Source organism: Pteropus alecto, unplaced genomic scaffold, assembly GCF_000325575.1.
Source record: "Pteropus alecto unplaced genomic scaffold, ASM32557v1 scaffold146, whole genome shotgun sequence".
NCBI classification, from domain to species: Eukaryota; Metazoa; Chordata; class Mammalia; order Chiroptera; family Pteropodidae; genus Pteropus; species Pteropus alecto.
The window spans coordinates 31,998,513-32,010,967 of record NW_006442107.1 but is presented as its reverse complement, the minus strand read 5'-3'; the positions used below and the strand labels follow the sequence as shown (position 1 = coordinate 32,010,967).

Sequence of the window (12,455 nt, the reverse complement as noted above, 5' to 3'; positions counted from 1 at the left end):
TCCAAATCGTTAATTCGGTCCTCTGTCTCATCTAATCTACTTTTGATTTCTTCTAGTGCATTCTTCATTCCAGTTATTATGTTCTTCATTTCTGACTTTTTTTTCCTATCTCCACTTTTATATTCCCTATCTCATTATTGAAGTTTTCTCTAAGATCATTGAACATCCTTATAACCAGTGTTTTGAAATCTGCAGCTGGTTGCTTGTCTGCATTTTGTTTAGTATTTTTTTTTCTAGAGCTTTGTCCTGATCTTTCATTTTGGACATGTTTCTTTGTTTCCCCATTTTGGCTGCCTTCTTGTGTTTGTTTCTACATATTAGGTAGAGATGCTATGTCTCCCGATCTTGGTAGAGTGGCTTTATTTAGTAACTGTCCTGTGGGACCGAGTAGCACAGTCTCCCTGGTCACCTGAGTTGGGTGCTTTTGGTGTGTCTCTTGTATGGATTGTGTGTGCCCCCCTGTTATAGTTGAGTCTTGATTACTGTTGGCACATTAATGGGAGGGATTAACCTTCAGGCTGATTGGTTGTGAGGACTGGCTGTGATTACAGTGGAGGAAGTATTGGGCAGGGGCTGACCCTACAGAGCATGTTTCACTTTAGGAGGGCTCTGGTGCTTGCCCAGTCTGCCCTTTGAGTATGGCAGTTAGGTGGTGCTCTGAAGCTGGCCACTGGGTGTATTGGTTCTGGGAGTTTTGGGGAGAGGCTCTTGGGCAGGCCAAGATCAGCTGCTGCCTGTGTCCTGCCTGGGGCCCCTTGATAAGAGCTACAAAGTGATCTGCAGATGTTTGCCACTTGTGCTGGGCTTGGAGGTTGTCAGAGTCAGGGATATTACTGACCGAGAAGGGAAGGTTCGATGGGACGAGGCCCAGTTGGATGAATACACAAGAAGCAGATATGAGTATCAAATAGCAAGCACCAACTTTATTGTGTGGAGTGCACTTCTATTGGGGAGTGCAGTCTATTGCATGGGGCATGCAGTCTTGCGAGCACTTCCCCAGCTCCCTTTCCTTGTGCTCCCCTTCTGCTCTCCCCTTCTACTCTCTCCTTCTTGTCCCCTTTTGCTCTCTAGAAGACCACATGGCTCCTCACATAGCAGAATGCAAAAGTGGCATTCAGTCACACATGCATGATACAATAAGCTGAAGTATTTTTACATGTTTTCTAAGTCTGGGGTCCTATTCTTAGCCACAGGCCTGCATCAGCCAGAAACTTGGACCAGCTAGATCTTGGGCCAGTCAGGCCTTGGATCAGCTAGGCCTTGAATAACAGCCAGACCTTAGGCCAGTCAGGCCTGGCATCCACAGAGGTTCCTGAGAGAGGCTAAGCTGCATACTGAGGCTGGCTCCTACTATCTCTGGGCTTGGGGCTACTCAGCAAGAGGTATGGGGCAAACTGAAGCCAAACGCTGCTTGTCTGCACTTTGTGAAGCTTTGAGAGATTTTAGGAAAGTCCATAGCACGAGCTGAGACAGGCTATTTGTATAGAAAAGCCACTGGAAGCAGATTGGGTCCGCCTGGATGTTGGGTGGAGTGCAGTCTCAAGGAGTCACCACGATGGGGCTAAGAGTGTTAGCTAGGTTGATGGAGACTCAGATATGGAAGGCTGGGTGGAGGGAGGAGTCAACAAAGGAACAATGACTCTGCCAGCACTCTGTCTGGGAGAAAGCTGTCCCTCCAGTCTTTGCCCTGAAACCAGACAGTTCAGTTTCTCCCCATTTGTCCCTGGCACATTTTGAACTGCTGTCCCAGCACTGGAGCTCAGAGCAAGAGAGTCTGTCAGTAAGTCTTTGCTCAGGCCCTTTAAGAGGAGCACCTGGGATTCTAGCAGCCCTCCATTTCACTCAGCCCCAATTTACATTGGTTTTTCACACCCAGAAGTAGTGGTGATTTTTCTTCCCAGCACTGGATCCCTGGGCTCAGGGGGCCTGGTGTGGGGCTGGGACCCCTCGCCTCTCAGGGGAAAACTCCACAGCTGAGATATCCCTTCTGATTGTTATCTGCTACACATGGGTGTGGGACCAGCCTGTTCTGCATCTCCATCTCTCCTACCAGTTTTGAAGTGGTTGCTTCTTCATATCCTTATTTATAAGACTTCTGTTCCGTTAAACTTCTAGTGATTCTCAGTGATGATTATTCTGTAATTTTGGTGTGGCTATAAAGGGAGGTGAGCATAGCCTTTATCTACTGTTATCTTGATTGGAAGCCTTGTTCAGTACTTTAAATTGTTGCTCTACTATCTTCTGGCTTGCATTGTGTCCAAAAGGAAGTTTTCTGTAATTTTTATCTTTCTCTGCACACTGTGTATTTTTCTATGGCTGCTTTTAAGATTTTCTCTTTGTCATTGGTTTTAAGCAATTCAATTGTGATATGTCTTGGTGTAGTTTTCTTCATATGTCTGCTGCTTGAGGTTTATTTGGCTTCTTAGATCTGTATATTTATAATTTCAATTATGTTTGGAAATTTTTGGTCATCATTTCTTCAAATATTTTTTCCCCTATTTTGGGGAGACTCCAACAGTTCTCTTTTTTTAAATTTTTGTTTGATCTTTTCTCTCTGTTTTATTTTGAATGATTTCTATTAGTACCTTCAAGTTCACTAATTTTTTTCTTCTGCAGTCTAAGGTGATGCTAACTCCATCTAGTATACATTTTTTAATCTCAAGCTTTGTAGTTTTCATCTTTTGAAGTTCTATTTGGATTTTTAAAAATGTATTCTATATCTTTGCTTAAATATGCTAAATCTTTTTTCTAACTTCTTATCATCTGGAACACAGTTATAAAATAACTGTTTTAATGTGCTTGTCTAATAAAGCTATCATCCATGTTATTTCTGGGTCAGTTTCAATTGATTTTTTCCCCTCATTTTTTGGTCATATTTTTCCTGCTTCTTTGTATGCCTGGTAATTTCAGATTGGATATCAGACATTGTTAATTTTATTTTCTTGAGTGCTGGATATTTTTGTAGTCCTATAAATGTTCTTGAGTTTTGTTCTGTGATGCAGTCAAATTACTTGGAAACAGTTTGATTCTTTCAGTTACTGCTTTGTAAGTCAGGCTCACAGCTGTGTTTAGTTTAGAGATAATTTTGCCCCACTTACTGAAGCAAAACCTTTCTGTTTTTTTTTTTTTTTAATCCAATGAGAATAGGAACTATTCTGTCCCTGTGTGAACTATGAGTATTGTTCCCTCTAATCTTTTTGGGTGGTTCTTTTCTTGATCTCAAGTAATTTTCTTACATGCTTATCCTGATCAGTACTTAGCTGAAGACTTGAGGGAGACAGTCTGCACATCTTCAGAACTCCTTCTCTATGCAAGCCTCTTATCTCTGCTATTCAACTCTGCAAACTCTAGCCACTTTGGCTTTTACAAACTCTCAGCTCAAATAAGGGAACTCTCATTTCAAATCAGAGAGACCACTGGGCTCTGGTTGGATTTCCTCTTCCTGTACCCGCGGTCTGGAAATCTCTCCTGGCTGCAAGCTAGGGCGATCTTAGGGTTCACCTAATTTGTTTCCTGTTTCCTTCATTACTTGATGTCAATGTCTTGAAATTCATTTTTTAAAAAAACTTATCCCGAGTTTTTTTAGTTGTTTAAGTTAGGAGGATAAATCTGGTCTTTGTTACTCTAGCCTGTCTGAGATTAGCAGTCACTTAGAGAATGGACTGGAAGTTGTTTATAAATTCGAAGAACAAGGATGGCAGGAATAAGGCAAAGTGAAAGATAGCAGCTGAAAAAGTTGGGGTCAGAATTGGGCATGTTTATTTAAGATTACAGAGGTGAGGCAGTTCAAGATGACAAGCTGCAGGGCATGGCCATCAGTTAGCTCTAACAAAGTATGAAAGGCAGTCCTTGAAACTGAGGAACTATTTGGAATGTAGAAGAATGAGTTATCTCCTCTTGAGAGAGTTTCAGGGGAGGCCATTTCCTTGGGAATAGGAGAAAGAGAGCCTTATATTAATCAAGGCTGTGGGGGAGGTTAATTTACAACTGAACAAATGTTCCTTAGGGCAGAGTAAAAATGACTGGTGGTAAAGTCAACAGAAGCTGGTAGGATAAAAATGTATAGCAGGATGGCGAGGATAACATAGGAGAGGAGTGATCCTTGACTGATAGGCTAAGCATTCAGGGGTAGGATGTGATATGTTCCAGCTGATCAACCTGTACAAACTGAGGTGCCAGGTGATGTGAGAGGTCCGAAGCAGGTGGCAGGTGGTAACTATGATGGCCACTAATCATATGTCTGTGTTGCTGCAGATTTGAGGTTCCAAGGTAAGGGGTACAAGGCTTGGGCAGTTGGAAGAAAATGTGGGGAGCCGTAGGCAACTGTAACATAGCTCTTTATTCCAGCAAGGGCACAGCTAGCCTCGCGGGGCGGTAATGCCTTGTTATACACAAGTTAAACAATAGTGGCATACTACCAAGTTACAGAAGCCCGCACATGCTCACACGGCACATGGTTCCATAAGGGGAGAAGTGCTGAGTCACTTCCTCTTGGAAGTTGCTAACGGTGTCGGGAGGGAGCCTGACTGCAGCCATCTTTCTTTCTCCTCATAGTGTCCATTGTGTATTTCCTCCCACATTAAATAGAAATGACTTTTGTAACCAATAGGATGTTGTGGAAATGACAGAGTATATCTTCTAAGGGTTAGGTCTTAAAAAAATGGTGGCTTCTGCCTTGTTCCTTCTAGAATCTCTGAGAGAAGTCAGCTATCATGCTATGAGGACACTTAAGTGGCTGGAGAGGTTCACACTGGCAGGAAATGAGCCCTATTGCCAACTTCTGGCACCAACCTGACAGGCGTTTAAGTAAGTCATCTTGGAAGTATATTCTCCAGCCACAGTCTCAGATGATGGCAGCCCTGACCTAACATTTTGACAGTCACTGCATAAATGGCCATTAAGCCAGAATCATCTAGCTAAGCCACTCCCGAATTTTTGACCCATAGAAACTGCATGCAATAATAAATTCTTATAGGTGTTTTTAGCATTTAAAATTTGGGGCAATTTGTTATTTAGTAGTAGATAACTAATACTGATTTTGACACCTGAAATTGAATGTCTTGACAAAACCTATGTTTTAGATGTGAGTTTGGATCTAGATTGTGAACAGGAGCTGGAGACTGAGGAGAACACTAGTGGGCAGCTCACACATGTCGTCCTGGTAGCTCGCCTTGTTGGCATGGGCAGCAACTGGGCCCATAGCTGACCACCTTCTGAGTGTAAAAATCATATAGCTGCCACTTCCTTTTGACTCTATATCTTGCATAAAATGACCTCTGGGGGTCCACCTACCAGAAATACAGAGAGAGTGGAATCCTGGGATAGGTAGTTCAGTGACCTCCAAATTGACATATTGTGAATCCATCATAGCACTCAAATAAAATACTGTTAAGAAGTTGTCCTTGAGCAGGATTATGTCAGGAAGTCAGGGGACAGGATTATTCGGTTTTCACAGCAGTCATGGGCATGGAAGTGTCTGGGAGGTTGAGGATGCCGCAATGGAGGGGAACCCAGAGAACTGAGAGAAAATGGAAGAGACACTAAACCAAGAGATCAGTTTCTTTTGTTTGCAAGGGGCAGAGAGTTTCTCTGTGTATTGAAAGTAATGAGAATCTCAATCATGCTGCAAGGCCTCGTGAAAAATCAGAAAAAGCCACAAAATGTCACTTCTCTTCTATCATCATTTCTGCTAAGAGGTGAAACCACGTGAAAGAAATAAAAATCCAAGAGATCCAAAAGCCGAGAGGAAACTATTGGCTTCAATGTGAGATGGGAGTGGTTGATAATATAGAGATTGACTAGGAAATGGGCTGCATTGTCAGACTCAAGGTCACTTCAACAGTATGCTAAAATGGCTTCTTTTTTTACCCCAGCTAAGGAAATGAAGAACAGAGCCATGACTGTGTAGAGGAGAACTGGGGGCGCCTAAGGGGCATGCAATGATGAGATCTTTCGTATGCATTCATCCCTACAAAGAGGTTCTCAGTAGCAGTTTTTAATGTTTTAGGAGCTTATCAAAGAGAACTGGGTGAGGATGGTGAGAGGCCTGTCCTGGAGGAACCTGAGCCACAAATTATTTTGTGTAGATTCAGCTCAGAGCTGGCCAGCAATTCCTGGGCGTGTGAGGAGTTCCACTCACTCTGGGAAGGGATCGGGGCTGGGAAGCTGACATAGGTCAGGGCTGTAGGGAAGGGGGCGGGGCTGGGAAACTGACATCGGTCAGGGAGGTGTGGCTGTACACTCAGCAGAACGAAGTGGTGCCTAAGGTGCAGATGTAGATTTCAGTCCCCTTGATTGACAACCTCCACTCTTGGCATCTTTGGTCACCAAGATCTCCAAAAAGGGCAGGAATACCACCACCCCTGAGCCTTTCCAGAGTAGGTGATAGGCCTGTCTCCCTATCTTAGCAGGAGTGGTATTTCCTGCACCCCGCATTGTAACAAGGGTACCTGTGCTTTTGCTGTTGTCCACCTCCTGGCCCCTGGAGGCATTTGGCACTGACCAGCTGGGATGACTTTGGACGAGTTACCTAATCTCTTCTAATCAGATCCTCTCTAGCTGTAAGATGGCTCTGTAACTGTACCCAGATCATACTGTCTCAGGGAGGATCTGCTGCCACTTGGGAAAGCACCCAGCACAGAATTGGTGTTTGATAAAGGTTTGTCTCCATCATTCAACATAGTGTGGAACTCAATTTAAACTCATTTTATAAGTCCATGGCATAGCACCCTTCTTCAGCGGTCAGGCAGAGCCCTCAAGAGAGCAGAGCAGGCCGGCCTGTCGTGATTTCCCTCTCTAGGAACTGTTTAGCTTTGTGTGCTGCTTAAATACACTCTGACCCTATAACCCTTTTAAAAGTGTTCTCAGCGTTTTGGGATTGAATGAGACTTGGCGAGGACAGATATACCCCTGCTGACTGAGGTGAAAGAAAGAGAAGGTGGCTCCCATGTGTCAGAACATCACTGCCTGGCTGTCCCGCCCAGTGCTCTCTGTAACAGCCTGCCCACCAGAGGAGAATTCACTGCCTAGGCAGACTTTGTGGCTTGTGTTTCTTCGGCACCAGGATGGGCCTAGGTTTCTTACTGACAAAAGTTCTGTCTCAAAAATTTCAACTCCATCTGTTCCAGGCCAATAGACCCCAGGTGCAATCTCTCTGCCAGTGACCCAGAATGACCAGAGCTGCCTCCACTGCCTGGACACTGGGACACTAGAAATTAACCACAACTGGTCACCGGTCTTTATTTATTAAGTTGAGAATTCAGACATAGTAACGTGATACAGTAAATTGTTTCCTGAGCTTAATAAAAATGATTGTCACTCACTGTGCTTCACAAAAATTTCTTTTAATGAATAAATAATTTGATGAAATCAAAAATATTTACAATATAAACAAATGGAAAAGCTTTGGATCTGTGGTTCTGATGGTTGAGCTTTGCATTTTTGAACTGAATTCCTCTCAAGCTTTTCCCTCGGAAACAATACAAATCTGATAGAAACAACAACTCATACAACATATCTTTGTTCATTATACATTTACCTGTTAGTCTTGGAAAGCTACATAAACTTATATTATGCAACATGTTAAAATACAAATATTAACTAAAATAATATATTATCATAATGCCAGGTAGCATTCTCCACAGAACAAAAATGTACACTCGGATGTAACAATAACAAAGATTCACGGGCCACAAAATAATACCCCAAAGGTACAAATTCCTTCATAAGAATATAATTGTGCTCTTCAATTTACCAGACATCTACGCTGCTCTAACAAGTGCTGTCCAGGGATATAGCACTGGACAACTGTGTGCTGTGTGTGTGTTTCTGTCAGCAGCAGCTTTACTGGGAATTGGGCAGTGCAAGCAGTTTTATACACTTTCTTGGGCTCTTAAAAAGAGCCAATTATGCAAAGCAAAGTAAGCATATTGAGAAGTCTTGATCTCATCTACACAAATGCCATGGAACATCTTGGCTTTGTGGGATGAAAGGGTTCGTTTGCAGAGCTGTGATGCTGTCAGCCAGAATTCAAGTATTCCAGGGCCACTTCATAGCAGAACTTGTACTGATCCTGGAAAACAAAAGGGAGAAATATGTCAGCTCTATAATATCTAAATGCTGTTTCTATTAAAGCGATCGTGCCAGATTAGGGGTTTAATTGGAAGAAATCACAGTGGGAAAGATTTGATTCCGAGTTGAATCAGAGTCATGGTTCTGAACTACAAACGTACCCATTGTTTGTAGATATTCCCCGCAAGGTCTGAAGAAAGGTATTTTGATAGCTACATTCAGTAGAATTTCTGGAAAGTTTTAGACAACTGGAACACACACACACACATTTGTCCACACGTATATGTTTACCTGTAGGTCAATATCCTGAGAACAAAATATTTGAAAATCAAGAGGTATAAGGATAAATAATGAGGGCTGGAGGAAATGCTTTCATGAACTACTCATATAAGGCCCTCTGGAAATATATGTGGCTTCACTCTTGGCCCCGCTTTACTTTTGATTTTTGGTCAGCAGGGTTTCCTCCATTTTATGAGAAATTTTTAAGCACCAAGCACCTTGACCTTGTCCCTGACTTGGAGAAGTCCATGTTCTAACAAGAAGGATGAGACAAGTAACCCAAGACAACCCATGAGGCAGAGCTGAGCAGGGTCCACGAATGGTCCTCCAATATGGGTGAGGTGAAAAAGAGAGTGGAACTTCTTAAGGAAGATCTGAAAAGAGGTAGCAAATAACGGGAGAGAGAGAACAAACGGGGGGAGTTGGAGTAGGTGGTAATGTGCCTTGGTTTCCTCAGAACAAAACTGGTTTGTGCCTTTGTCCTGGCATAAGTATAAGTAGTATACTTTCACTTTCAAAAGGGTCCTGCTTTGAATGATATAATATATGGTAACCCTTACTGGGGTTAAAACAGGCATTCCAGGCAGAGGCACAGAGAGGAAATGTGTTATACTCTCTAGGAAATACATACCAGTTTTTAATCAGGCAGTGACTTCATTTTTCTTGAGCAGATTTCTCATATTATGAACCTGGGCCCGAGCAAGCCCCTTGTGAAGTCCGGTCCACCCAGGGGGGTTGCAGGTGGCAGGGGAGGGCATTCTGCATGTGTTTGTGCACTGTGCTAATGGATGCTCACCTGGGTGTGGCCTCCAAAGCAACCAGAGGGACAAAGGGGTTGAAGACATCTCCATCTGCCACCTGGCAGCAGCCCAGTGTCTGGGGCAGAGAGGCTCGGCAACTGTGAGGCTCTCTTCCCACCAAGTAAGAGACAAGCTTCCGTGAGTGTGAGAGTCAGCACCTTTGTCTCCCCACCAAACACAAGGGCCACAACCAAGGAGTCAGATCTTTTACTTTAGGTTTGCCAAATTAATTAAAAGTAAATTTCTCCTTTTTTCTTTTTTTGGATATGTGCCTCCTGATTTCCTTTTCTTCACTTATTATTCATTCTCTAAATGCCTCACTACTCTAACCTATTTATTTGAAGAGAAGAGTCGTAGTTTATCTGTTTGTGTATAACACAGCAAGCAGTCTTTGGCACAGAATCTGACATATAGTTGGGGGGAGTCAAATGTTGGTCCTACATGGAAATGATGACAAAGGGTTTAGCAGCATTTGATTCAAGCCAATAAACACTTAATGCTAGATACTAGGGGTTTTAAGATACAGCCTCAGTCCTCAGATAAGCTTATAATCTAGAGGTGAAAACAGAAAGATCGTTTCAATATATGGAGGGTGCCACAAGCTCAGACACCAATAGCAGGAACATCTGCCAGGATGGCTAAAACAAATAGAGACAGACAATAACAAGTGTTGGTGAGGATGTGGAGAAACTGGAACCCTCATCCATTGCTGGTGGAAATGTAAAATGGTACAGCCGCTTTGGAAAACAGTCTGGCAGTTCCTCAAAAGGTTAAATAGTTTTCCCTATAACCCAAAAATTCCACTCATGGGTATATGCCCAAGAGAACTGAAGATAATGTCTGCACAAAAACTTTCTCACTCGCATTCCAGAATTTTTTTTACTTCAGAATTTGACACTTTTATTTTCAGAAAAGTTAAAATAAATCACTTGAATTTCAAAATTCTGATGTTGTCAGATCACTGAGATGACATATTGCTTATGAAGTATTTCAATCATTTCTCTTTTGTGTATGTGTGTGCATCACAGAGACTTTTTTTTCATGGAAATCCAATTCTTTATTGGATAAACATGATTTGGTACAAACCTAATTGTGCAACTAATTTCAGTGCCTACTACGAACCATCCTTTTAACATATGAAAATGTTAAAATTCCATTTAGCGGGAAATGTGGCTGCTGGCCTCAGGCCACAACACAGTCAAGGAAGCACCAGGGGTGTCTCAGGCCTTGCTGCCAAGGGGCTGCTATGCTGGAAGGCAATGAGGTCGTGGGCATGGCTATAATTTTCAAAATGAATTCTCTCTCATCTTATCTCTCCTAAACAAGGTGCCATTCTGTGATGACTGGTTTCTGAATCAGAAAAAGAAGAGGAATGAGAAGGATAATCATAAATTGTCGCATCCCTTCCCCCATGCACCTCGGAAATGCCTGAAATCTTCCTACGTTGGAAACTGATTACACTTCATCACCAGGTACAGGCCTATCACTGTGGTTTCCTCTCAACTCACTTGGTTTTGAATTGTATAATTAAGCCACACGAGCAATCTCTGTGCTTCGGGGGCAAAAAAAAAAAAAAAAAAAAAAAAAAAAAACCCAAGGAAAAAAAAAAAACAAGAAAAAATCATGCCTTGGTTCCAAGCTCTCCCGATCTGAGGGAGATCAGCTGGCTTTGGGCATGAGGAAGTGATGTGAGCAGGGCTCATCCTTGTGTAGGATGGTAACTAGCGTGACCCGCTATCCTCCCAAGGCCCCGACCCTACTTTCACTCTAGACCACACCTCTCGTTCCCACAAAGACAGAGAAAGTGAAATCTAAAAGGGCACCTAAAAGCGAGGTTTTACTTTGAAAGTCCCTGCTCACTCAGTGAGGGTGTCAAGGCCACAGCCCCAGCAGGTGGCTTTGGGAGCCTCTCTAGGAGCTCAGGTTGTGCCTCTGTCGGCACATGCTGCCTGTGTCCGAGGAACTGGCGGCCTGACAGGTAGTCTGGCACTTCACACACCCCATGTCACCTGCCTGAGAAGATTCAAAGAGGAGTCTTCATGGCTCACCTGCAGTAGAGCTTCCCTCTCTGGCACACCTGCGTTTTGAAACCAAGACAAGTTTCATAGTGTCAGCCAGATCCTGTGCTGGAAGAATCTTCAGTATGGAAAAGATCTTGCCTGAGGCCCCTACCAGGAGGGTGAAATGGTCCCCATGTGCCAATTATTATAGATGGGACTGTTGGGTTCAATGTTTCCAGTTAGGCCACACTGGGTGACCAGCCACCGTGCAAAGGACACCCCTCGACAAGACAGCTGTGTGTCTCTAACAATGGATGGAATGGGTTATCACTTTCATCTATATTTTTAAAAATGCTTGGAGAACCTTCTTCCCTCAAAGCCCCATGCACGATCTGTGCCTGGTTTCCTACTCAGACCCATTGGCGTGTAGCCAAAGCCTTCCCCAGATTCCAGAGGGCAGCCAGGAGCAGCTGCAGATGGACATGGGTCTGGGTGCAGAGAGGAAATGTCCAACCAATCAACAAATATTTACCAGGTACCTCCTTGGAGCCAGAAGCTCTGCTGGTGCTGAGGTGGGTGGCCAGCCCTTGCTTCAAGGAGATCAGAGTCTGGGGCAGGGGGTGGGCACAGGGCGTTAGCAGAGGTTACTCCAAATGCTTCCTTAAGATGCAAGGAGACTGACCACGGGAAGACTTAGGGAGAGTGGATGGCAGGGGCTGCTCCTCCAGGGCTCTGAGCCTCAGGGGCAGTGTGGCAGCAGCAGGGCCAGGCCCAAGGAAAGTGGAATGCCACCTTAGAGCTCCAGCCACAGCTGGTGGTGGGTGCACATCCCTGAGTCCCCACTTGAGTCCTACACCCTCCACTCCAACATGTGCACGCCCCTCCACCTACACACACACCTACACTCACCCATATCCCTGCACACGCACACCCCACTACGCTCACACACCTACACCTCCACACACCTACATCCTCACCCCAAAACACCCCAAAACAACCCACCTTTCAAATGGTCTGTAAATTTCATGCAAGTTTACGAGCAGCACTCTAGAGGAGCAGTTTATACACACAGTAGATGCATTGTACCGTATGCACAAGGGGAAGGACCGCAGGCCTTATAGCGTACAACTTGTACGGTGTATTCTATTTGGTGCACTGAAGAGGAGAGTGGGCTGAACCTGGGAGGCCAGCACTACATTATAGGAGGGGAGATACCGGCAGGGGTCTGGTCTGAGCAGAAGGAGGGGAGGTGGGCTTGGACGTGATAGCCAATGGGGCAGGAAATAGAGACCTGTTTATCCTGCTG

The 12,455-nt window shown here is 44.1% G+C and overlaps 1 protein-coding gene across 1 annotated transcript in view; it reads right to left on the bottom strand.

The window, feature by feature from the left end:
• Positions 1 to 7,443: 7,443 nt before the first annotated feature.
• PTPRM (protein tyrosine phosphatase, receptor type M) overlaps positions 7,444 to 12,455 on the bottom strand; it is a 705,638-nt gene continuing 700,626 nt past the window's right edge. Inside the window, exon 31 of the mRNA XM_006920073.3 lies at positions 7,444 to 8,071. Within this exon, the coding sequence (XP_006920135.2) occupies positions 8,018 to 8,071 (54 nt within the window). The 3' untranslated portion in view covers positions 7,444 to 8,017. The remainder of the gene's footprint in view (positions 8,072 to 12,455) is intronic.